The 27,582-nt window shown below is 36.7% G+C and overlaps 1 protein-coding gene and 1 long non-coding RNA gene across 6 annotated transcripts in view; one reads left to right on the forward strand and one right to left on the reverse strand.

Moving 5' to 3' along the window:
• Positions 1-27,582, forward strand: part of srgap3 (SLIT-ROBO Rho GTPase activating protein 3) — an 81,961-nt gene that overhangs the window by 14,788 nt on the left and 39,591 nt on the right. For 3 of the 5 annotated variants that reach the window (XM_041224240.1, XM_041224238.1, XM_041224241.1), the window contains exons 1-3: positions 13,893-14,022; positions 15,427-15,622; positions 26,040-26,202. In XM_041224240.1, coding sequence (XP_041080174.1) covers positions 13,926-14,022; positions 15,427-15,622; positions 26,040-26,202 — 456 coding nt within the window. In that variant the 5' untranslated portion in view covers positions 13,893-13,925. Of the gene's footprint in view, positions 1-13,886; positions 14,023-15,426; positions 15,623-26,039; positions 26,203-27,582 lie in introns of those variants that run through there. The other 2 variants (XM_041224243.1, XM_041224239.1) reach the window with 2 other exon arrangements.
• LOC121297759 overlaps positions 15,633-27,582 on the reverse strand; it is a 38,054-nt gene continuing 26,104 nt past the window's right edge. The window contains exon 3 of the long non-coding RNA XR_005947204.1: positions 15,633-17,404. This is a non-coding gene — a long non-coding RNA (uncharacterized LOC121297759). The remainder of the gene's footprint in view (positions 17,405-27,582) is intronic.

A 27,582-nucleotide genomic window follows, 5' to 3' on the forward strand; every position in this document is an offset into this window, starting at 1 on the left:
TTATATTTGAGGTTCACAGTGGTGTACTGTAAGCTACTGTTAGTTATGTTGCTTGTACCTGTTGATACAATTGACTGAGTGACATTAACAACAGTTTTAAAATAACCTCCATAACGTGTGTCTGTAAATAATTCTGTGGTGGCTCAATTGTTCGGATGTTCATGTGTTGCTTTTTCAATGTGTTGTACCTAACACTTTTACTGACCACAAACATTGAAAGACACAGTCATATTTGTGATTGCCTGCACCACTTGTTTCTCTGTTACAGAAACTAATATTTAAATTTTCATTTATCTGACAGCCATATATTATCTTCATAGACACAATAATGTTAAGAACAAATGAGCTTACAGTAATAACAGTTAAGGGCAAACAACTTTTAGAAGAGGCCCAGAAAAACTGGGTTCAGTGGTGACCTCTGCTTGGGTGAAACCATAATAGTGGCTGAAATTAGGGGAATCAGGCATGCCATTTTTTGAACTGGTCAAATACTCAACTATTGTACCTTTCACTTCTGCTGTTAAAAATATAAATGATGTAGAGCTTATCATTATAATGCCAGTCCCATTGATAGTCTTTGTACTTAACTGGAAGCTTAACTGGAAGTCTGTATAGGAATAGATAGTTAATGTGAGATCTGCTAGATGGCAGATGGACAAGTCTGTTCATTCATTATTGCAGAATAGCTTTTCAAACTGTGCTTGAGTGCTTACTGAAACAGCAACCCTGTCAAGTCTTCAGTAGTTCTCTTGGCAGATATCCTTAAAAACCTGTTGAGTACAATAGTTCTCCACAAAACCATAAAACAAGATCTTGCATTTGGAAAGTGCTTTCATGTGTATGTGCTTGGATGCACCTGTGAATCTCATTGACAAGCTGGCAAAACAACAGACCATATAGCTTTCTGGTGGATTAACAGATGGCTTTCCAGTTTTCATGCTTGTTAATTCAAACTCCTTGTCCTGCATTTGCATGAAGCCAAGTCTTTTCATTAAATCTTCAATTTAATTACAGCAATAGATGAGCTTTGCCCAAACAGATACATTATAAAACTAGTAAGTAAAATATATATTAAGTAAGCCTTCAATTAGGAATACACTGGATTTGCTCATGTGATTGCCATTAACTGGATTTTGTTATTAACTGAGGAGGGGTGGGGAGGGGTGGTGATAAAAATGTATAAGTGATACATATCTTGTGCCAACATTGTCCAGTATCAATATATAAAGTACATTTGTTGAGGGCTAAGATTGCCTGTTGGTTTGTGGTACAATCTCACTTGCACTTTATTTTACATTGTCTGGCACATTTTGAACTCTATATTTTGGGAAATTGTTTAAAACAATAGGACCAAAATGTTAAAATGTTGAACCAAACATTTCAGGAAGCTGTACTGGACTGTTTAGGGTGTTTGGAGAGGATATGATCTGGTAACTTCTATTAAAAGACAGGAGTAAAATATATTTTTGTATAGATACAGTGGAAGACTGTGTTGAGTTGGGTTTATTTTAAGGCTTCATTTTGATTTTCTGACTATAATCCAGTGTCTCTGCTAGTGCTATAAATAAATAAGTATTTCTGCTTTCCTAACAAACCAGGCTCCTTTGTCTCAGACTTTAAATTGCCATTCAGCACATACTAGTACAGAATGTGCATAGAAAAGGAGGCACTGTCTTAAACTTGTTTAATACCCAGATGTATAATCATTTAACTTGTCACTTTTAACTGGAATGGGAGTCTTTGCAAAGAGAATCCCATATACTTTCAGGAGGATTTCAATGCTCTCCTGCCAGGAAATTGATAATCAAATTGAACATTTACATTTATATAATGCTCTCCAAAATAAAAAATAATATGTTCAGCAAATAAAATGTGTTTTACATAGCAAAAGAAATCCATCATTTAAAAAAAAAAAAAAACTGGTTATGGGAGCAGCCACCATTAGAAGATAATCATTTTTCTCCAGCATTTTACCTGAATTTTCATACAGAAATACACAGGAATGTTATATTCTTTCTCTCCTGTCCAAGGGAAACAAAATGGTGCCACTCTGGGAATCCTCTCCAACTTGTCACCGCAACAAAAATTTTGTTTACATATTAGCCAAATGTAGTTGACAGTTCCGGACTCGCAGGGGTTTTTTTTGTCTTTAAGTAGACCACTCTGTCCATCGTATACCAGGTGTTTTTTTTTTTAAAGAATTGAATGTATACAGTATGAAATATCAAACCAGCATTTCCTCATATAATACAGCATAAAGATTGATGTGTGTGTGTGTGTGTGTGTGTATGTGTGTGTGTGTGTGTGAGTGTGTGTGTCTGAGATGGAGAAAAGCTTCCATTGCTGTATCTGTATGTCGGCTCCTGTGTTTAAATGTATAACCTTTGATTATACCCTCTAGCTGGTTTTACAATATGACAAAGTATATTATGAACAGGACAGCATTTATGCGCAGTGCTAAACAAATTGATTGATGAGACACATAAGCGTCAAGCGATTTCTGTTTAGCAGTTTGTTCTTTACTCAGCAACAATGGTACATGCACCAAAATTCAGCAACATGCAGAAGTTTGAAATGTTTGTAATATGGCCAGGGTTTATTGACCTTTATCACTCTGAAAGGAATATCTTGCATGCGTGTAGTGTGCATTAGGTTCCCTTGGGCCATTAGGCTCATATAACATTCAGAAGTAGCAGTGATTATATTGGAAAATCAATCCTTTGGACAGGCAATATGTAATAATTGCCAGCCCCTCATGAATTCTATAGTGCTTCATACCTAAAAGTGTATGAACAGAGGTCTGAAGGAAGATGCATAAACTGTATCTACCGTGTTTAATATAGTTATGAGAATAGCTTTGTTTTCTATTGAATTTTCTAGTTCAACAGAGAGCTTTCAAATATTCTGCAATTCCATTAGGATTCATATATACTGCAACCATAATAATTTAAGCATTACCCACTGTTTTATATTACTAACTGCATGATTGATTATAATGTAATGTGTGTGGGCAATAGCAATGGTTCAGGCCTAAATCTTCCTGTACAGCAGGCAAACCACTGTGTTTTGTCAGGCAACCCACCCTACCAAAATGCCTTTAGGAGAGCTCTCCTCTAGCAGAAAACACATTAAAAAAATTATAATTAATTTTAAATGCTGTGGGACAGATATTCAAGGACTTTTGCGAATGCCTTACATGTATTTGCAAGTCTGTGAAAAGATTTGTGGGGAAGTTCTGATCTCTTTTGAATATCTTGCTCTATATTTTTCGATTGTAAAATTGTATTTGCATCCTTCACTACCTTCATCACCTGACAAATTCAGATTAATAATGTTTTGTGATTGTGAACTTTGTATGTGTTTTTTTTTTTTTCTCTCTCTTTCGGTCACAAATCAATTATAGTATATGGGGAGGAGGATAAAATGCAGCATAAACTAAAGAAATGCTGATGGCAATAATTATAAATCCCTTTTTATTTTTAGAGATTGGTAGGACATATGACATTTTTGCTCATTAAATTGAATTTGTCGTTTTTTGTCTGCATGTAATGAGGAGACCAAGATAATTTGTTTTACCTGCCAGGACTGGACAGGTCCTGAAGTGTGTGCTTAAAAGAAGAAATAACTAATGCAGTTACTGAAAGTTGTTTGACCTTTTTCAGGAGATGTTTGTGATCGGTTTAGCTGCACAGTGCTTCAACTTTCTTCACAGATTGTATCCCCATTAAGGCCCTCGCTCTATGTTTTTCCTCTTTTCATCCTGAACTTCTGAAATTATCTACTGTAATAGGTGTGCAGAATTATTGCACTTATGATTCATACTGAGGGACACAAATCCAATTTCCCCACAATCACCCTAGTTGAGTCTTTGAAGAGCAATTTCTTATGGAAAAACAGCAAAAACAGGTAATAAATTAAATATCAAGAAAATAAAAACATTGCCTGGTCTTTGCACAGTTAGTGATCAAGGTGCCAATTTAACAAATATGCTTTACCCCCATCTAATGTCTTATGCACTGTACTTACAGAATAAAGGCTTTATAAATTATATTTGGCACCCTGCTCTAAATCTTTTCTCTTTTTGACATTAAAAATACGAACTTTCAGTTTTAGAATGTCAATCTGGCTACCATAAATAAACTACAATATATAAGCTATGCAATGTGTTACTTGATAGTTACTTGATTTTTTGGATTAAAGGGGTCAGTTAACTCCGTCTTGGGCCTGGAAAGAAGATTCAAGATAATTTAGTGTGGTTTGATTGAAGGTTTATTTGAAAAAGCAGACCTCATTTCGTTTTATAGAATACATTTCCCGCTGGGTTTCCTCTGCCTTCTTACTGTCACTGTTTAGGTAAATCAGCAAATCAGGAACTGGCTAACATAAATACCCACATCCATACATAAATCTACTTCTGTGTCCATACAGCACATCACATGGCCACAGATGGTCCTATTAATTGTGCAAGACATTTCAGTGTATCTATGTTGGGTGTAAATCATTCTCTGATCATGATCTTGCTATCCACTCTACGTCTTAGTTGACCACCTTCGGACACGTCCTACTGTCTCTGTAGGATTTGATTTTCAGTTGTAGCTCCTCAGGCATTTTTCCATCTGTCTAAACTGATATAAACATTTGTTCTTAATAATTTTGTCACATTCTTTGTCAATTAGATCATGGAAATACAGTATATTTGTTTAAAATGTCAGCAAGTAAAAAATAAACAATGAATACAGTAACGATTTAACTGCAGTGTATTTAAACCACCTGTAATATATGATATGCATAGCCCATCTACAGAAAATGTCTATTGAAATTACTAAGTACAATTATCACAGAACATAAGCTTAGATTTGTCTGAGAAGGACACACTACAGTTATCATTTCTATGAATCTTGAAGTCCTTCAATAATGTCAATTCCTTGCTAACACATTCCATTCGTATCAACATGAAAATGAAGATCCTGGGAAGTTAACATCCTTCAAAGGTAGCTTCAGCAACTTGGACAAAGCCTGAAAGCCAAGTATATTTTCTTTTTGTAGAATATCAGTGCTTTTAACCACAAAAAGTGAAAACCCCAATAAGAAAACAAGATTCACGAATACAGCAGTGCTATAAGAAAGGCTTATGAGTGTGTTCTAAAATCTGTGATTCAATCTTTAAAGTGGCATTTAAAATTGAACAGAAATGTGCATCATGTAGTGTCCCAGACTTTTTATCCCAACATTTCACTGCAAATGTGAGCTGGGTGACTGTTGGTTGGCATGTCAGTGAAATGGTGATCCTGTTTTTCCTAAGCAGTGAAGCATTGACATACGCTAATGTACTTGAGCATTGGATTAACTCCACAAGGAAGGAAAGTGCAGCACTAAACAAGCAAACAGGGAAACACCTTGACCAGTTAGGGAAGCCCTGGGGATGGATAAAAGTCATTTGCACAAGAGAAGCCTTTACATAAGCTAGCATTATTCATTCATTCATTCATGTATTTACGTGAGAATGTTTATCTGGTATTCTATAAAGTTTTGTCCATAGAAAGTTAATCATACGAATTGTGTGAGCTAATTTCAAGAGGTTGTAAGCCACAAAGATATTATAAATGGTATAGAGGCAACATTACTCTTTTCACCACTTTGTTTAGTTGAACTTTTTTTGTAAGGAAACTGGATGGAATAGCCTTCGTAGAAAGGTTTATTTGAGCGAGATCTCCTGCTGTAATGGTGAACTGGTCATTGAGTGGTGATGGTCGCAAGGATGGAGAGTTTACTGAAGAACTATAAGAACATAAGAACATAAGAAAGTTTACAAACGAGAGGAGGCCATTCGGCCCATCTTGCTCGTTTGGTTGTTAGTAGCTTATTGATCCCAAAATCTCATCAAGCAGCTTCTTGAAGGATCCCAGGGTGTCAGCTTCAACAACATTACTGGGGAGTTGATTCCAGACCCTCACAATTCTCTGTGTAAAAAAGTGTCTCCTATTTTCTGTTCTGAATGCCCCTTTTTCTAAACTCCATTTGTGACCCCTGGTCCTTGTTTCTTTTTTCAGGCTGAAAAAGTCCCTTGCGTCGACACTGTCAATACCTTTTAGAATTTTGAATGCTTGAATTAGGTCGCCACGTAGTCTTCTTTGTTCAAGACTGAACAGATTCAATTCTTTTAGCCTGTCTGCATATGACATGCCTTTTAAGCCCGGAATAATTCTGGTCGCTCTTCTTTGCACTCTTTCTAGAGCAGCAATATCTTTTTTATAGCGAGGTGACCAGAACTGCACACAATATTCAAGATGAGGTCTTACAAGTGCATTGTACAGTTTTAACATTACTTCCCTTGATTTAAATTCAACACTTTTCACAATGTATCCGAGTATCTTGTTAGCCTTTTTTATAGCTTCCCCACATTGCCTAGATGAAGACATTTCTGAGTCAACAAAAACTCCTAGGTCTTTTTCATAGATTCCTTCTCCAATTTCAATATCTCCCATATGATATTTATAATGTACATTTTTATTTCCTGCGTGCAGTACCTTACACTTTTCTCTATTAAATGTCATTTGCCATGTGTCTGCCCAGTTCTGAATCTTGTCTAGATCATTTTGAATGACCTTTGCTGCTGCAACAGTGTTTGCCACTCCTCCTACTTTTGTGTCGTCTGCAAATTTAACAAGTTTGCTTACTATACCAGAATCTAAATCATTAATGTAGATTAGGAATAGCAGAGGACCTAATACTGATCCCTGTGGTACACCGCTGGTTACCACACTCCATTCTGAGGTTTTTCCTCTAATCAGTACTTTCTGTTTTCTACATGTTAACCACTCCCTAATCCATGTACATGTGTTTCCTTGAATCCCAACTGCGTTCAGTTTGAGAATTAATCTTTTGTGCGGGACTTTGTCAAAAGCTTTCTGGAAATCTAAATAAACCATGTCATATGCTTTGCAATTATCCATTATCGATGTTGCATCCTCAAAAAAATCAAGCAAGTTAGTTAGGCACGATCTCCCTTTCCTAAAACCATGTTGACTGTCTCCCAGTACCCTGTTACCATATAGGTAATTTTCCATTTTGGATCTTATTATAGTTTCCATAAGTTTGCATATAATAGAAGTCAGGCTTACTGGTCTGTAGTTACCTGGTTCAGTTTTGTTTCCCTTTTTGTGGATCGGTATTACGTTTGCAATTTTCCAGTCTGTCGGTACCACCCCTGTGTCAAGAGACTGCTGCATGATCTTGGTTAGCGGTTTGTAAATTACTTCTTTCATTTCTTTGAGTACTACTGGGAGGATCTCATCCGGCCCAGGGGATTTGTTTATTTTAAGAGCTCCTAGTCCCTTTAACACTTCTGCCTCAGTTATGCTAAAGTTATTTAAAACTGGATAGGAACTGGATGACATGTGGGGCATGTTGTCAGTATCTTCCTTTGTAAAAACTTGTGAAAAGTAATCATTTAACATATTTGCTATTTTTTTTTCTTCCTCTATGATTTTGCCATTTGTATCTCTTAAACATTTAATCTCCTCTTTGAATGTTCTCTTGCTGTTGTAATATTGGAAAAACATTTTGGAATTGGTTTTAGCTTCTTTAGCAATGTTCATTTCTATTTCTCTCTTGGCCTTTCTAACTTCCTTTTTGACTTGCATTTGCAGTTCTGTGTACTCTTTCTGTGTACTTTCTTTTTGGTCCTTTTTTAATGCTCTGTAAAGTGCCTTTTTTCGCTGAATATTTTTTTTAATTGATCTATTAAACCATTTTGGCAATTTGGCAATAATATACTTCAGTCAGTCTTTTCCCCCTATTTTTTTTTCTTTTTGAATAATATACTTCTTTTCTATGTCATACCCTATTTAGAAGCTATTTGATTTCCATTTTCCATTGGAATTCATTGATTTCCATTGGAAGCTCACAAGCTAGGTCAGTTATTGAATCACAAGATGTTTCTAAGAGACAGCTAGCACCACAAAAAGGGATAATGGTACAACAAAAACAAGTTGGATTGCCCATAACCGTTAAAGTAGTTTATAATGTCCTTTATAGTTTTATTCAATACAAATAATATACTCTGTTCAGCATAAGCCATTTCTTGCCTGGACAGTATTAAACTATAGCATAGGATGTGTGTCACTTTTTGACTTTCTTCTTTAGTAAGATGGACATGAATTTACAGCAGTTGTATTCATTTAGCTCTAGTCTCCCCAAAGATTTTTGGGGGCCAGAAATGTGTTCTAGCTCATGTTTGACTGACCACATAGTCAGCGGCGCTTTATCGGGACGCTTCAGGAGAAGTAAAAATGTCCCAATTAAACGAGAGGGGTATTTGAGACGGCCTCTTGTGTGTTTCTAAATGAAAAGAAAAAGTATGAAATCACATCACATTATGATTAAATGTTAAATACATAATTTAAAATATGAGTCAATTATTTTTTATTATTCTTAAACAAATTCATCTCTGTTTATTTTAATTTATTTCTACATAAAATGAAAAAGAATGAAATCACATCTTATCACATGGTGAGGCACCTGCGATGTTGACACACCAGCTTTCTTTGCAACAGCAGCGTGAGAAACCACAGGAGACTTCAGCAGCTCCTTCAAGAGTTCAACGTGGTTTACACAATTTATGCAAGTCACAGCGTAATCACGTACTTACTGCACTGTGCTACATGACCTGTATTGCTCTGAAAAGCCATCTCAGTTCATCACTTTAAAATGCTGTATCCCAATTAAACAAAGTGGTCCCATAAACGACGTAAATAGCATTGGAAAGAACCATCTCTCAGAGTTCTATCCCATTTAAGCAGAAATCCTGGTTATCAGTATCCTGATTATGCGGTGCTGACTGTACTTCACAAGTGAGAAATGGCTTCCGGGTGTCAAGTTGTTTCTTTTTTATGATAGTTCCTCATATCAAAAGTTTAGATATGGCAATTTTAATATAATGTACTGTTCTGATAATGTTCATTTTAATAGTGATTCTAACCCTTTTCTAATGATTCCAATTGGAGGTCATGCCTAGATGTTGTTCTGAGAAAAGGCTATGTTGGGAGAGTGATTGTGTTATTTTTACTCAACATTGTTGTTTGTTTGAATGTTAGTAAGAGTAATGGGATCATGTAACTGAGCAATGACCTAGTTGTAAAAGAGCCAGAGACCACATTGTGATTTTGTTTACTCTGTTCTGCTGTAGGAGAGCCAGGGACCTTTCATTTCTCTCCACATAACCCTTGTAAAGGTTATAAGACTTGTGGCTTAGGCCTAAAGGAACTGTGTTCATTGGCATTTTATAGGGAAATGTTAGATTGGTATATTGGTGATAAGCATTGCCACTAGTTTAGTTTATTACGTTTGTAATAAAATGTCCACAAATGTCCTTTACTAAGTGCAGAATATTGAAAGACAACCACAATGACCCATCTGTCTCATACATTTGAAGTATAAATTTGGAGTTCAACCTTGGGAAAATTGTGAGCTGATTTTGTACTATCAGACAGTCATTGAACCTTATTATATTGCTATTCTTATGTGGTCTATTGTTTCAGAAATAGCATCTGGATGAAGGCTTTGTGTTGCAGGCAGTTTAGACTGTTTAAATTCCATTTAGGGCAAAGGTCTTAAGCATGGTGCTTGTCATATAATGCAGAAGTTCATTAATTCTTTTAAACTTCAATTGCCTCTGGCTTATTAAGTAGTCTCCTAAACTGCTGATTTTCAAAACCCTTAGACTGATGTTGGTACAGATGTGATTCAAAAGCACCTTCATATTATGTAAATATTCATTCAGGTACTGCTTCTTTTGATTAAACAGACTGCATGGCCATAGTTTTTCAGTGGGCAGGAGTAAGTGATGGCGTTTTGTGGCTCTCCTCATTCACTTTGGTTTAGTCCAACTTATAGATTGGAATGTTTTTGCTAACGGCACAATGACTTTTTGCAAATGGCCTGTTGGTAGAGGTGCTTTTCCCAGCTCTACATTTGTCAGATGACAGGTTCAGAGAATGTGATGGTTGCTAAAACACTGAGGTTCTTCACTGTCACTGTGGAAATAGCTGCTAAGTAGAGGGATCGGACTGGCTGCCATCATTAAGGCGACTTGACAGATGGTTTGTCTTTGGTTTAAGAGGAAGTACAAAAACCTGAGGTTCGCTTTTTGGCTTCTCAACTACATTAAGTCATTGTGTAAAATATGAATACCTTTCCATGCGGGTGATATAGTTTAAGACACATATATAAGGCCCTGTGTTTAATCCACATAGAAGCTACTGTCAATCATTTTGCACAAATAGTAATAAAACGATGCATCATTTTGGTTGATCTGCCATCTCTTTGCATAAGGTTTGCTATTTACATGTATTGATGCCACACAGGGACATATCAAAATATTTGCTAACTCTTTTTGTTGTTCTTGATGATTTAATGTATAATTATTTTACATTCTGTGCTTCACTAATGCCTGTCCATGCTTCAAATAGCATTTTAATGAGAATGCAAGTTGAAGCAATACTAAATCTGTAGTGCATGCACCATTATTTGTGTCATAACTGCTTGAATTGATTGCCTCCCATTTGCCATTATTTGGAGATGGAGCTCTATTTTGTATTGATTTTTATTTTTTTAATGATGAGGAGGTTAGGAGTTTTGATGCATCTTTTATTAACCATCTGGTGGATGGCTGGTATCATTTTAAAGACACTGGAATCTAAATACCTCCACTGAGATAATTCGAATTTAAGAACCAAGGTTATGAAAATTATAACTGTGCATGTTAGTCTCTGTAGTGCAATCCTGTCTGTACTGTGGTACTTCAATTCATCATCAAGTCTCCCTGCTCTCCCTAAATTTTATTATAGCAGAACTAAAATCAGTGGAATTCATTTTCCTGGAGCATTTTCAGAATATACAGTGCCATTTTCAATAATGCACTTTCTAAAATAAAGGCAAGCCTAGAGCATCGTCATTGTAAAATAAAGCTTTGCCTTGTATGGCAACAAAGAGCAGAAAGCACTTAAAAACCACTATACAGCCAAAAAAAAAAAAAAAAAAAAACCACTAACTGGACCAGGTGACTTACAGTAAATATTGATCGTAAATTAAATCAAAACATAGCTACCATCTCAATTGCTTAAACATCAGTAATGCTATACCAAATATGTGCAGACAATAAAATCTGTCTAGGCTGATTCATAAGAAAACTCTGCAAGTCACAAAGAAAAGATTTTAAAAAAGAAAACACCCATTTTATTACCCATAGTTTTTACTTTTGTGAACTGCATTTACAATCCTGTATTAGTGCCTGCAAACTAGGGCTTTTCCAAATGCTGTCTTCTTTTGTTCCTCAAGTGCGCAGTTCATGCGCAGTAAATTATATTCAAGTAACATGCAACAGCTGCAGCGCGGCTTAGGGTCAGAGGCTGGCTTACTGATGCTTCTTCTCACTGCTGAAGGATACTTTTTCTGCACAACAGACCATTCACATAATGTTAAACAGGTTAGTTAAAAAATAGCGGGGAAAAAAACAGATCCTGTTGTTGTAAATGATATCGTAATTACAAAAAGTCATGACCAGTCTTTGTTATGGTTTTGGTCTAGGGCTAGTTAGTAAAAGTATTTAATATGAAACAAGTTGTCTTACTGCAGCTGAGAGTGTGACGTGTGTAGCGTGCTGAATCCACTGGAGACTAAGCAGAGCTTCCGGAGAGCTTCAGGGCCTGCCACACGCCTTGACTGCCAATTATCAACACTGCAGTCGATAGTGTATCTATGCAACAGTACGTTCAATACTCGGAGCATTATTTTAATTTCGAAAAGTGCAAGATATTTTCAGGAGGACAGTGTGCAGCCTGTATTTGTTTATATTTTGCTTAATTTATAGAGGGTTACCAGCCGGAATCATAGTGTTTTAAGTACAGCCTTGTCTGCTGAGTGGAGTTTTTTTTTTTTCACAGCAGTGAGAAATCCCACAGGTATAATTCACACAATTTCCGATTGTTTTGAATATAGGTAATTCAGAAAAGTGTAATAGTTAAATGCTTTGTGAAAAGATATATCCATTTGTAAAATAGGTATAAACCAGCAATCCACATCTGTATGTGCACATGTGCATCACAATGTACTGTAATCCACTGCTACAAAAATAGTGGGAGGATTTGTAGTAAATATGGAATGAGAGTGACTTTAGACTCATGCAGTAAAGTACAGTACACTGCACTTGCAGAAGGTCTGAGACAATCTACTCCATAGTGCAGTGCTGTGACTGTCTCCTTCCCAGCTTTGTGAACAGAAAGAGTGTCTTGTTTCATAACCCAGCCAAGCTGGCAGAAGCTTAGACTGAGCCGAGCTCTTTGGAGCTGCAGCAGCTTTAATAGCTGAAGTTGGCTGCAGCAGCAGAAGGCACTTTGCAGCAACAACAAAACCTAAGAAAAAAACATTTGTTAGTGTAATCTGCTTGAAGATGCCTCACCTTAGAAATGGCAAGTGTGGTAAGTGGAGAGGAGAAAGGCTGATGCTAGAGATTAAGTGAGTAAGTTTGACTAAAGAATCACATTGTATTAATTTACAGGATTTACAGTATTTTGGCATTGCAATTGATGTTATTATGGCTGCCCAAAGGCCACTTAATAAGCAGTTTTTAAATGCAATATCATTTGACCAACTTTTTTTGAGCATTGGGTTATATTTGTTTCAATTTAACTCATTTTATATGATATGAGTTAACCTGTTCTTTGTAATATCTTTGATTGGTATCATTTAAAGTGTTCTTTGGTGCTTCAGGTAACTGCACATTTTGCATAAGTGTAGAACTGACTACTCTCTGATTAACAGTCACTGTCAAGGTCTGTTACTGGAGAATTCTCCCAGTTGTATAATTTTAGCACGTTGGATTATTCTAAAAAAGACTACTTTAAAATCAGCATTGCGAAACCCAAAGAGTGGTTTCAGTGATGGGTTTTAGAGTCTGTTTTTAGTCAGGCAGTATGGATGCTTGGGTCTTGTTAGATGAGTTATCTATAGCTCTATCCCACAGATACTGTGACTGGAATGATGGCCTGCTGTAAAGGAAGGGTTTGGACACAATGGTTAACCAGAGATTACTACTTGGTGCCGGGGCATCAGACTGGGCGGCACATTATGAAAAATTGTATTTAGTTTCAAAGAAAGTGGTTGTGTTGTTTTTAAACTAAAATGGACGGTTTTCTCTTCAGGGGTCGTTATTTTGAGCTCAGTTTATTCCTTCCTCTTGCCCATGAAAACAAAACCCAACAACATAGGATTTACATTTTTTTGTTTGTTTTTTGTTTGTTTTTTTGCAGTGGGTGTGTGCAATCATCAAGTTCCGAAACAGTTCAGTTTAATTTATAGTGAAGATTTTCTTTCTGGCACCATAAACTTATAATAACATCCTCCTTAAATACTTGTTTTATTTCCTGAGGCTTGGATAGATTGTTTCCTATTGGATAGATTGTTTTATTTTGGAGAATGGTCCAAAACTTGTTCCAACCCTCACCAATGTTAAAAGGCTATTCAGTGCTACAATACTGGAACTGTAATATTCTGTATTTATGAGTATGAGACATTACTATAGTACCATTTTCGGGCATGCTAATGATATAGCAACGGTATGAACCACCACCATCTACTAATTAATTCCAGAGGCAGCATAGATTAGAATATTCATAATTTATGAGCATTGTTATTGATTATACTATTTAGTAACTGAAAGGAAGAAGGGGATACTGTGTCTTTAAGTGATCCCGTATGTACACAGACTAGCTGCAGGCAGCAAATGATTGTAGCTTTTTATTGACATTTGAGCTTATGATTATATGTCTGGTGTTTCAGAATCTTGGCTATTTGCATACACAGGGACTCCGTGCTTGGATCAGAGTGTTATAAGAATCCATAATAACAGCCAGTCGCTGTTGCTCCTAATGCGCAATCCAGTGAAACGAGACAAAGTGCAAGTAGCTTACAAAAGCAAACTTGTAGGAATGAAGGAAATGTGCTACAGGCCCCCTTTTGGCACAGGTATGTGTGTTATTAATGGGTTTTCATTGTAGTTTAAGTGTTTAGGGTGGGCTTTTTTGGACTGCATAGTTTCCTAAAAATAACTTATTTAAACTTAATCTTAAACAGTTTTCTAAAAAAAATAATTTGATTTGGTTTTCATGCTACGCTGTTGCCATAGTATAAAAAAGTATGTGTTAACATAAGGTTTGCTACCATTTGTGTTTTTAAAATGCTTCAGCTACTTTGGTAATATCATAAACACACCCTAAATAACATTATGGAAATGTATTAGAATTGCAGTGACAAGCATACCAATGGCAATTCAGTCGTAGTGCAGTAGTGGTACTGCGTTTGATGAAGTTATCTTCCATTAACTTGGGAGAATTGTAATCCGGTTTTATCTTAGATATCAGGAAGTACGCTAGGTGTTCAGTTACCATATATTGTAAAATTATAGACCTCAGCTACCTAATGGATAAAGAAGTTTGACAGATTTTATGCTCAGGAGTTTCTTCTGGCTTTGTACATCGCTGTCACAGACTATGAATCTCTCCCAGGGCACTACAGTAGATAGCCTGTTCTTGATAAAGGTTTTATAATGTGATTTGTTAATATGATAATCCAATTTGCACATTTAAAATATATCGGTACAACACTAATATTTCTTTTTCTTTTATCAGGGTGATATTAAATATTTTAAGCTTGTCTTTCTGTAGAAAAAGTAATAATAAATATCCTGTGCGGAATAATTATGTTGTTTGAGAATTGTCTGCCACAAGTTATGGTTATAATGATGTAATAATTTTTTTAAGCCAAGAAAGACAGACTTCCTGTAAATGTCAAGAATATTATTCTCGTATACAGAAATCACTCCATTTTCCAAACTCTGGCAACACATATTTTGATGCAATAATCAGTTGCTTTAGTAATTGAGACTATATTAGGAGACACAAAGGAGAGTTCCAGATAATCGAGGTTTGAATAATCAAGTGTCAGCTGTATATGGAGGGGGATATTTAGAAATATAATGCTGTACTCTCCTCATCCCTGCACGTGACTTTCAGCTGGGGAGTGTATATGACAACCATGTTTTCTCATCTAATTGCACAAATATTTTGTGGTAAATATGAAAATAAACTGCAGAATTAATTTCCTTTTGCAAATGCATACAGCTATTATGTGTTCTTGAAATAGTCACAGCCAAGAGACAGACATAAATCAGTCCACAGGTATGGACATACTCTAATGTCTTAGTTCTTGACAGACAACACTGCTGATGTCATCTTCACATACTGAATATAATGAACAATTTTAATGGATCCTCTTTAATATGAATGACAGATATATACTATATAAAAACACAATTGGAAAGTGAAACCGCAAAGCACCTAATTTCCTCATTTTTGTCCCCCTAACTTGCAGAGATCCGTGCACAGTTAGTGGAGCAGTTCAAATGCCTGGAGCAGCAGTCGGAGTCTCGAATCCAGCTCCTGCAGGACTTACAGGAGTTCTTCCGCAGGAAAGCAGAGATTCAAATGGAATATTCCAGGAGCCTGGATAAGCTGGCAGAGAGGTTCTCTTCCAAAATCCGCAGCTCCAGGGAGCATCACCAGTTCAAGTAAGTCAAAGCAGTACAGCCTCAGCATTACCTTTTCCCCTCATGTACCAAATATGTGCTGTGATAGGGTAGCGTCATGGCCCAGGCTGGTTACCTACAGTAATTATACCCAGAGACAGAAAGCTGCAGTTTGGTGCGCAAATTTATTTAACAGAAACAAAAACAAAAACAGGACCAAACAAAACACGATACGAGGGCCAAAATAAAAGGTTGAAACAAAAACAGAATACATGCTTGAGGCTGAGCATTAGCCTTCACTATCAAGTTGCAAAACCATACAAAACTCACAGCACAAACTCTTTCAACAAACAAATGATTTCTGGTTCCTTATACATGTGGTTACTACCCAGTTAGCAACAATTACCAAATTGGGGAATGGCTACACCTGTGATTGCTGGCAGGGATAGATTTAACCGTATCCCTAACAACCTTACATTCCTGCACACACAGACTATATACATTAAGGGCTTTCGTGGTGGGTTGGCGGGCGGGTTGTGAGGTCGAGCGTCTGTAAGGGGGTCCTCGTTTAGCCTCCTTGGTGATCTCTGGGCTCCTGTGCGGAGGTGACCGTTTTAACACCCTTTCTACCCTTAAGCCCGATTGACTTTTCCCCACTGGGCTTTTCTATCGAGGGGTTCACTCCAGCAGTGGCGACACTGCGCCAGACTCCTCCCCCTTCTGCACTGGAGACGGCAACAGACCCTCCCCCTTTGGCACTGGAGACATCAGAGGCCCCTCCCCTTTTGGCTTTCAGGGTGACAGCAACTCCTCCCCCTTTGGCTCTGGAGACGGCAGTGGCTCTTCCCTCTAGTACTCTGGCTGGCAGCCCCTCCCCCTGGCACTCGGGCAGACAGCACCTCCCTCTCTGGCCCTGAAGATGGCACCGGTTCCTTTCCTCGCCTTCCCTTCTTTTGTTTTCGGGCAGGCAGTTTGGTCTTCTCCAGCCTTCAGGCAGGCAGCTCCTCTTCTTCCTCTTGGAGTGGGAAGCAAACCACCTTATGTCCAAACTCCCTGTACATAAGGCACCAATCTTGTTCTTTGAGACCACCTAGGAGGTCCTCCAGTCTGCCAACCCACTGGGTTTTGGATGAGTCGGGGTTCCACCAGATCCAATTATCCATTTATTTAAACTTTTTTTTGGTTTGTTTTTTTAATGCAGTCCTGCTCATTTCCGACAGTGCACAGATAATTATAGCATCACCAGACACCACCTGCAATAGAAACTCTTTAGGTTATTCAATGTGTGTATTTCAATGTGCTAATAGAAAAACAAACAGGCAGACATTGTCAAAATTAATGCAATGAAATGGTGCAACTCAAATAATTGCATGAGATTTTGGCACATTTGCATGTCAACAGCTTGTGAGTCTTTTTTGTAACTGCATATAATGGATTACCTCCTTCAATAAACAATATTGTTCATCTCTTCTAAAGATCAAACTGGGCTTCTTTTGTACACATAAGACTTTCAATAATTTAATGAATAAACTGAATAGTATTCAGAAGCCCCATCACATACAGATTTTATACTGTAGTACTGTAGGATAAATTACATTGTGTTGAAATAGCCTGTGTTCAGTATACAAGGCTGTCCTATACGTCAGGCAGTATGTCTGCAAGACATTCACATATTCACTTTAAGTGACTTTAACTGGAGTTCTCAGATCAATGAACATGTCCCTTTGGGTAATTTGTCAACAATGGATTTCCCTCTGAGCTTGTAAACAGTATCCATGTGTGTGCTCTTTCTTCGTATTTCAGACCTGGTGTAGAAAACAACAGCTGCAATGCAAAAAACAAACATTAACTAGGAGATTCCTAATAGAGAACAGATTTTACTCGCTAGCCAAGAGATCCAAAGTCTACCGTAAATCTATACAATATGTTCCACTTCTGCACAGCCTTACAAAGACAAACACTTGGGCTGCTTTTAGTTGTCCAGAGTGTTAAAGCTCATAAAGGCAGCAGGGATTTAAATGTGTAATTTGCACCGTTATTGGAGAATATGCACTCTATGTTCGGACCCCAAACTGTACGTACTGCGGGGAAACAGCTTTCAGACATGGTTGTGTGCCAGCTCTGCTCAATGTAGCTGAACTCAACTTATTTGATAGGCAGAGCATCGTTGTCCTCATTTGCCAGTTTAAACACAAATGGGTATTTGCGTAGAAGAGCACATAGGACTACAGAACATTATCATAGCTCTTTACTCCAATTAGTCATGAGCACATTATTCTGAGAAAGTAAAAAAAAAAAAAAAAAAAAAAAAAAAAAAAAAAAAAAAAGAACTTATAGTTAACAAACCAGAAATAAACAAATCAGGCATTTTCATTTGACCCTGTTATTGTCAGACATTTTTCCTTACAGATACAAATGTGCTTCTGATAATTTAGAGGAAATAGCTCTGAGAGTCGGGCACATACAGTGGGAATAAACTTCTTAGCAAGTGTCTTACCTTTATACAGGCAGCTTACTGCACATTATATGTGGAAGCAAAGGTATTCTAAGAGAAAAATAGGGCATATTCATCTTTAAAATATGATAAAAACAAAAACAATATCCTAACAGTAGTTTTTTTAAACCTACTCATACTGGTTTAATCTGTGTTTTTCTATGTGGTTAGTTCCCCTGTTGCACATAATGTTTAGAATCCAAGCCCTGGCGTTAGTAGCCAGCTCCTCATCCTCCCAGTCAGCTGAGAATGGAATCTATAAAATACGTGAAGTGGGCAACTTGTAAGATGTCTTGTATAGTACTGTGATGTTGATTTCTTAACAACTTCAATAATTAGACGTAACTAGACATTACACATGTCTGTTTAGCTGGATTTACATAATGCAGCTGGTTTTGATCAGCAGGATTTGTTTCTGCTGTTTGCTGAATTCTTGTTGAACTTCCACATGACCACATCATTATTCTGAGAGAAAATTAGTTACTGGAGCTTGCTATTTGCTAGGGAGGAAGAGCACGACTCATATTTCAGAGTATGTTTTCTTCATGAATGATTAGTGATCATTATCGTGATTTTCCAACTGGGAAAGAAATACTATTGAACAACTAGTGCTTTATTCGCTTCACTGTGATCTGCAGTCAGGTAGACAGGAGGAAATGGTTCCCCAACTCCATGACTATTATCATTTTAGAACTAATCTGTTAATAAAATATGAGTGTTTCCTTTCTTGGAGTCTGATGAACTGTAACACATTTCTTGTACTGTTTCCCAGTCTTACCTTATGAGAATCAGTTAGACTTTTACTGTACTTAGCCAATAAGCCTGTAGTTATGCTCAGTAAGATGCAGGAAGCAAACATTGTAAATAATTCTGTGTGAGTTTTGAATGAATGGAATAAGACATTGTGACAGAGAGCGAATGAATCTGAGTCAGCAATCTCCCTCCAGACCTGTGAGAGCGTTGTATAACAGGAACAGTGTGCCCCGAACTAGATGGTTTGACAGTTCATTCCAGAGTCAGTTGGAAGTCGACTATCCCAAAAGGGGGTGAAGCCACAATACTAGAAGTCAGCGCCTTACTGTGGTAGGCGATGTGTCAGTCATGGATTGGAGGAGACGTAATTGCACTGGCTACCAAAGGGGCATGACTGAAGGTATATCAGTGGCTGACGATCTGTTCCTTTGTTATGGTTATGGATGGACCTATAAAAGGAGTACAGAGATAAGATAAGAGTGAGTGCTGTATTTTGTTTGTGTTTATAACTGTTTATTTGTAATTGTTAGACCGCTAAACACCTGGGAGCTGTTGCTGTCAAGCCAGCATTAAAACTGGGATTACAACTACTGTACCAAGTCACTAATCACTATGTATTCACCACCAGCACAGGAGCGACGCGACCACCAGCACGAGAGCAACACATTGCCTTTGTGTATTATTGTTTCAGGACTGAAACCCAGTATTAATTCGATGTGCAAACTATACATTGCTGTGTATTTGTCAGTGATATTATTGAATGGTGCAAAACCGTTCAATAACAGAAATAAAAAAAAAAACCTGTTTGCACCATGAACTCTGTCTGTCTGCATTACCTCTACACCTGTGCACTACAAACCACTTTGCCACAGACATGTAGCTTTAGTTACCGCTGCGTCCCCAGGGTTGAGATACAGCTTTCTGCATCCAGACCTCCCTCAACTGCTCCCCAAGAGAATTTGGGGAATCTGACTAGTGTCTAGGGCTGTTTCAAAAACAAATCTGGTCTAGCTTTTCCTTTTATGATGTAGGTTCCTCTTTTTAGCTATTTTTCACCATTATTTTGAAGAACTGGGCCGCTTATGCTGTAATCTGAGCCAATACTTAATGAATAGAAATAAACAGGAACGAAATGTGCTACCAGAACCAGCATGGAAAGATAAGAACAGAAGATCTGTTGTTGTGAAAGAGCAGTCTTTGTCCCATACATTTATTCACTCTTCTTTACTCATGTGACTGACCATTAAAGGAATTTCTTTGCCAGAATGGGACCAGAAAAGCAATTAACTGCTGTAGATGTCAAAGTCTTTACCAGCTTTATCAAAGGGGGAAACAAAAAAGCAGACTATAAACAGAATTTAGGACTCACAAAACCAGAACCCCCAAATTATTACAAAACAGATGTGTCACAGTTTTATATATTAAAAAAAAAACACACACACACAGTACTGTACTTAGTATTAGCATCAGTAAGTGTATTCAAGTGTTTTTTTTTTTTTTTGTTTTTTTTTTTTTAAAAATACAGTTGAATAATTGAGTCAGTTTTAATTCCTTCATTTTATAGATTTAAAAGTCCCAACACCTAGTTCATGAGTATTGTTTTTAGTTATTGTATTTTATTTGAGTATATTAAGGTATAATATAGTCATTTTCTCCAATTGTTATACAGAAGAGAAATAGCACTGTCACGTCAATGCTCTTCAGTCAGATATAGGAAAATGGAACTCGTTAAAGGGACCATATTTTCTTTTGTTCCCAGACAGCTCTAACCATAAGGCCAGGCACAACTCAGCTGCTATGTTGCTATTAATACACTTCAAGCCTTTTTTTTGCAGAGAGTCTGTTGTTTGAGGACAAATTCAGTAATCTGTTTGTTTTCACATTGTACATTGAAAAAGTGTGCAGATGCAGGAGCTTTGTTTCTTTTTTCCGCCATGTAGTTTGGCACAGTCAAAGTCAGCACTGCCTTTAAACAACAAATTAAACACATTGAATAAATCCTGAACAATTGCAGATTTCAAATGTAAGTTCTGATTAAGAAGGTCTGTATCATTCTGTTTTTGCATTCCTTAGTGAAACAAATACATTCTTCTGGTTAAAAAAAAGAACAAAAAAACCATTAAGTGGTAAGAGATAATTATCCATTGGTTTGTTGAACAATTCTTTTTTTTTCTGTTTTGGTATTTGTTACAGTTTAAGTGCACAGCATGTTTGGAATTTCTCGAAAACAATACATTGTAAATGTTGTGAATTAAACCTGTTATACTTTCTGGATGTTTATATATATATATATATATATATATATATATATATATATATATATATATATATATATATATATATATATATATGTATAACATGAACTTTAAAACCTTTATAAATTAAACTTATATACCGAGTGTCAAATTAACCAATTCGTAAATTAATTGAGTTCGAAGTATTGATATAAGTGTTGTAGACGAACTACAAAATTGTTGACAACACAGTATTAGAGACAAACCTTACTCACCGTGTTATTGTTCAGTAGTTGTTAACATGGCTGAATGAGTATGCAAATGTATAGCTACTATAATGGCTCCTACCAGAATGTAATGAATTATTTATAGGTTATACAAGTAGCTGGAGATACTGACTGGCTGAAATCTCCATGTTCCTATTAACATTTTAATAGCTGATTAACATACATAACAGAGAACCTCAAGTCTTATAAACGGCAGGGGATGCGCGGTTACCTTGTGATTAGCAGCTTCTCATCTTGTTAGAGCAAGCCACAATGTTATTTTTCTGAGGTAAAAGGTGTGGTTCATTAGTGGTACAGCATCATCAGTCATCTTTTAAAACTCAGGCAGGTTATTATTTAAGTGTGTATTTGTTGCTTGTCAACATTTTTGATGCAAGGGAATCTGGAAGTTGGATGCAATGCTCTTATGCAGACACTAACTAGTGATAAATTTAGAATTTAATTTCTATATATACTTAAATTCAATGACAAGTGTTTCGACTGGAAGTCTTTTTCAAGGCATGAAAAACACAAATGACTATGTAAACCAGAAAGGTTGTCTAGCCAGATGCAATGTTACATAGTAAATTCATTGCCTTGTAGCTCAAGCTATTTATTTTGTGCTGAGTTGTTTTGTGTTATATATTTTTTTATAGAGTGGTTGTTTGACGTTGGAGGAAATAACAGTTTCTAATCAGTGGATCTATTTGTTAAGATAACACACAGGGTGCTAAATACATCTACCGGTACACTGATGCTTTATAAATACTCCACATGCCATTAACCCTCTGATACCACAACCATGCACTGGGCAGTCCAAAGCCATTCCCATCTGGGGTCAGGAAGTGACCTGGTTGCTGTTACTCTCCATCATGTTCCGAGGCACATCCATCTGGCACAGATGAGCTCCTAATGATCCATTCTCACATCAGCCATGCCAGAGGGAGTGGGAGAGAGACAAGCAGCAACAGCAGCAGATGCTTGAAAGGTGCATAAGCTGAAATCTAAAGGAGGATTTCTGTGTTTTTCAGCTGAGACAATCCTTACTCGAAGAACTTTCTTTTTCACTGTCTGATCATCGGCTATGTATTTCATTGAAATTAGTTCAAAAGAGATAAATCCAAAGGAGAGCTATATGAAATTGAACCTTTTAAATCTTATGTACTGACTGCTGACAGAGCTTGTGGAAATGAAAGCTTCATGGCAGGGGAATTGGAAAGCTATAAGTAGACACTGCAGAAGTGACATGCGTCACTCGGATAAAAATGTTAGTGAGGTGCTTCATATTCAGCACCACAACCCACCTTGCAAAAGACCTTGTCTTCTCTCTGCTTGCGTTCCTTTGAGAATACAAGAGCACAGAATTGCATAAAGTTGGAATGTCTCAGTGGTTTGCCAAGGCTAAACTGCTTCAGGATCTCAGCGAGCATAACATATTTATAAGGCTGTGTGCTACATTCATTATACACACTAGAGAATGTATATGGATGTTAAACGGAGCATAAGAGGAATGTAACTGACTGGCATGGATTGTGAGTTGTGTTTCAGGTTATTAGGCAAAATTTAATATGCTGCATCCATTCAATATTCAGTGTTTATGAAATGACCGGTGGGCATGAATATATTTTAAGAATGTGTACAAGCTATTTCACTAGCTGAAAGGTTGATTTAAATTTTAAAAATTGAGATATATAATAATCAACAGTCAAAAGCATCTTTGGCCATTGTTCCGTAGTCTAATTTCTGTGTTCTTGTGCATATTTTAGCCTTTTAGCCTTGTTCCCGTTTCTTAACAGAGATATTCTTACTGCAACAAGTCCTGATTTCAAGAGTGACCTTTGACTCTGTTGATCTGATGGATAACGACACCATGTCTTCTGCCAGTTCTGTTGTCAATTCAGCACTTGTCTTCTTTCTATTCCTTAAGGATATTATCCTCAAGTGTTGATCCTTCTTGTTAGACAGCTTTTTGGGTCTTCCAGTCCTGGGTTTGTCAATTACAGATGCTGTTTCTATGTACTTGTTGATTATGCTTTTGATACCTCACCTTGAAAATCGAGTGATGCGAGCTATTTCACTCACTGTTTTTCCTTCTTTATGCAAGTCAAGATTGTTATAATAGTAAAAAACACTAGTGGAGGCTTTAAGTAAATTTTTTATGCTTATAATGCATCAGAGTAGAAAAATGCAACATGTCTAAGACTTTTGCATAGCAGTGTATATGACCACAAAATAGAGCATGTTTAGAAAAACAAGGTTGGATTTATATGACTGAAAGTTCAAGATGGTGCACACAAAATCTTTAAAATGAAGACAGTTTGGTATCTTAAATATCTGGTCTGTCTCTCAGCACAGTTTAAAGGAGACTTGATTATGAATAATGGTACAGAAAATTGAAAGGTCTGTTTGTATCAGACCTAGTGTGACAAGGAAAACTGAAATGAAGCTGACAGTTACAAACACAGCCCTGTTTTTAAACAGCACATTACATTAGCTGACTTTGGTGAGGCTTTGACAAGATGGCAACATTAAATTATTAACAATGAATTATTCCCATCACATCTATTCCACCTGAAGCTGTATCCGTAGGGCTCCTCTTTGAAGCAAGTGCAAAGGATTATTGTCATTTTAATGGGACTACTGAGAATAATAATTTAACTGCCAGTTGTTTCTTGCTACTGTTGTGCCATTACATGTGTTTTATTCCACACAGATGGGCCAGTAGTGTATTTACTATTATTGTATAGTTGTTCATAAAAATTTTCCGGAAATGTAGCAAGTTTGGTTTCTGTAAGACTGTTCTTGCTGCATAGAAATTTGAGCGGTGGTCTGCATCAGTTAGAAACTGTAGCTGGTTTCATTATTGAGTGGATATCCAAAATATGTATAAAACTACTCCCTTGTGACTTAAAAACTCAACATATTGTTTTACTTGCACTTCAACTGCACTCCACAGTTGACAAGTTTACATATGTTGCTTTTCTTATCAGACCCTTCTTGGCTGTAACTATTTTGGAAAACGTACCCAACGGATTGCATTGTGTTTCTTATGAAGACTTCCACCAGGAGTGTCTATTATAAATATTGTCATTCCCCTTCCCTCAAACACATAGAAATGAAGAGAAGGTCAGTAGTTGACCTTGTCTTCTGTTTGGGTTTCAGGTCATTAGAATGATGCCTGTCCTAGCAAACCCCCAAAACAAGAACCTAAACAATATTAAATTACTAGCAAATAATGCTTCTTCACATATTGTAAACCACTTGTGTCTTGTGTTGATAACCAGAAAGGCATTACTTTTTGATTAATTGAGTTTACAGTTTTGTTTTTGTTAACACTGTTAAGCCTTAAAACTGTCCATCAACTTTTGTGAATAATAATAATACTATGAAATATACCACACCTTTTGTGTGGTGGGGCATTAAGTGAAGCAGTGCATTGTTGTGAGATTTTTTACATGCCTCTTAATCAAGCAGAGGGCTCGGTTTGCCCAAGCCATGTTATACAATTTGATATATTGCACCCATGCATAGGGTTCTATACATCCACATTTCACAAAAAAAAAAATCCATCTAAAACCAATCAAGATGCAACAGTCTGTCATTTCATCTGCAGGATGAAAGATGGCAGTGCTGTAATGTTAAAATACATTTCTAATAGACTCTAACACCGAGGTTGTGGTATGTGTCTGAAATTGCAGGCTGTTAAAATAGGGTAAAAGGAATCTGAGTTAATGGAGTTCAGTAGCATCCCTGCTAGATACAAATTTAATTAGAAATGATTGCCATTTCCACACTGATTAAAGGAAGGATATTTTTAAAGCTCCCCCTTCTTCCAATGGTTTAATTACTTACTGTGATAAACATTTGTGACTTTAATTTATTTTTTCTAAAGAAGGAACCAGATTGCTGTAAAATTTGCTAACCTTCTAATGATTAAGATCAAAATGAGGAAAGACTAGTAAAAGCTGCAGACATACAATTAAAAATAATGCAATCAATAAAATCTCAGACATCATCTCCATACAGGAAATTGAGAATGCCTTATCTGTAGTGTTGTTCCATTTAACTTGCAGTGCCCTCGCAATATTTTCAGATGTACATTTTAGTTTATTGTTTTTAATTTTATTTTTTCAACGATCTTATCATTTTTTTAGTGCTTTGCATGTAAGCTAGACTCTCAGTCATCCAAGAAACCCTCGTAAAAAAAAAACAATCGTGGTATTTTTTTTGTATTAATTGAAAAAACAGATGTGAACTGGATGACACAAGCCTGTTTGTTGAATTTGGAACAGTAATAGGGAGCCAATGTACAATATTGTAATATTTTAATCAAGTCCCATAAATTTGTAGATAAACCATTCCTCCTTTATAGGCAGAATGGTTCAAAGGTGTACTTGCACCCAGATCACAGTTTAAATACTAAACATTCAAAATTGCCATAATCTCAGACCTTAGTGAAGTCATTAAAGAAATTAAGCTGATTATGCTACCAATTTACTGCACTTTCATTACAGTTCATTAATACCATGATGAAGCACACGTCCAGTGACTATGAGATTAATATTGCTTCTGCAAAAGAGCCATTACAGCAGGACACATTACAACACACATTAAAAAAATACATACAACAATGGACTTTTATAATGATCCGTGCAGTATTGTTGTACTGTTTTGTATCATATGATGACTTTTGTGTCGTTCTTATGTTTCAGAAAAGACCAACACCTCCTGTCACCTGTGAACTGCTGGTATCTGGTCCTGAATCAAACGAGGAGAGAGAGCCGTGATCATGCCACTCTCAACGATATCTACATGAACAATGTGATCGTTCGACTGTCCCAGATCAGCGAGGATGTTATCAGGCTGTTCAAGAAGGTAACTTTTAATTCTGTTTGCTACCTAAATAACATCTTGTGTGAAATGCAATCTGCTGAAACATAATTGGCGACAATGACATTGTACTGACAAGTTTGAACTTACACTAGCAGAGCGTAGAGGTTCTTTATATTATAAATGTGACAGCTTGTCACATCCTGATTCACGCACACCAACCAGTAAGAACCTTTCTAGGAAAATGTCATTTTTATAAAAACATATTATCAACAGGACTTCCCCCTGCCATGCAGTCAAAACAAAAATAAAGCTAGCACGTTGCCAAGATTTCTGAGGTCTTAGCAAAACATTGCTTTGTGTTTTCATCTGAATTCTTCCTGTGGGTGATTGTTTTACGCTGACTTTTTTTTGCGCCAGCAATGCCCAAGAGTTTAACTGGCGTGAATTACTAATGTTTGCCATCTCAAACAGTTCTAAACAAATCATACATGGTCACTATGTTGCTAAACCAGCATAACACAGTTTAGGTCAGTTGCACAGTTCAAGCTGGATTGTGTCTTGCTATTAAACAGCTGAGTGCTCTGAGCTGGCTTTAATGCCTATAACATTAAATAAAGAGCATGATGATAGATTTTCACAGTTCCACAAATTGCCTTCTATGTAATGCTCCCACACCATCACTATTGTAATTCATCTGGTAGTATAGCCACTGACTAGCTCAAACAGCACATTTAAAGTGTGTCTATAAATATGTGAAGCGTCAGGGCTTCTGTCTGGTATTGCTGTTTACAACCTGTCATAGCAGATATAGGTGACATGATTATTGTTTTGCAATTATTTAGTCATTACAATATGTATATTAGGTCTGTCTGTTGATTGTGGCTTCATCACCCACCCCTACTGCTTAAAACATTTATAATATTGTGCTGTTGTTTTTTTTTTTTTTTAAAGGACATTGAATTTTAATTGTAATGTTGTGATAAATGATCTTACTCAACTCATACATTTTACATAACTCATAATCACTGTCTTAGTTCAAGGTATTACATGAATATACATGCCTTGCGGTTCAATGAGCCAGCTTTGTTAAATCATTTAAAATAAATAAATGCTTCTGAGTTCCTACACATGACGATAAAGAACTGAATGCGAGGCAATGGGCTGGACATGCAGTGAGTCACAAGAGGACGGTCTGCTGTCACAAGGTGGACCCTTTGGTATAGCAAACCTTAAACATCTGGCCTACAGTTTAAGAAGAGGTGACGAATTATTCCTGACACAAGGCGCTGTGAACATGTGAAGAATGAAGTGGTGAAGCAGAACTGGATTTACAGTTGGTATAATGCTGAGAATGAAGTAGCAATACAGCAGTGCAATTTGACATTATGGCGTTTTTAATTTTGATCTGCAGTAATCTAGCCC

This window comes from Polyodon spathula, chromosome 23, assembly GCF_017654505.1.
Source record: "Polyodon spathula isolate WHYD16114869_AA chromosome 23, ASM1765450v1, whole genome shotgun sequence".
In the NCBI taxonomy this organism is placed as follows: domain Eukaryota; kingdom Metazoa; phylum Chordata; class Actinopteri; order Acipenseriformes; family Polyodontidae; genus Polyodon; species Polyodon spathula.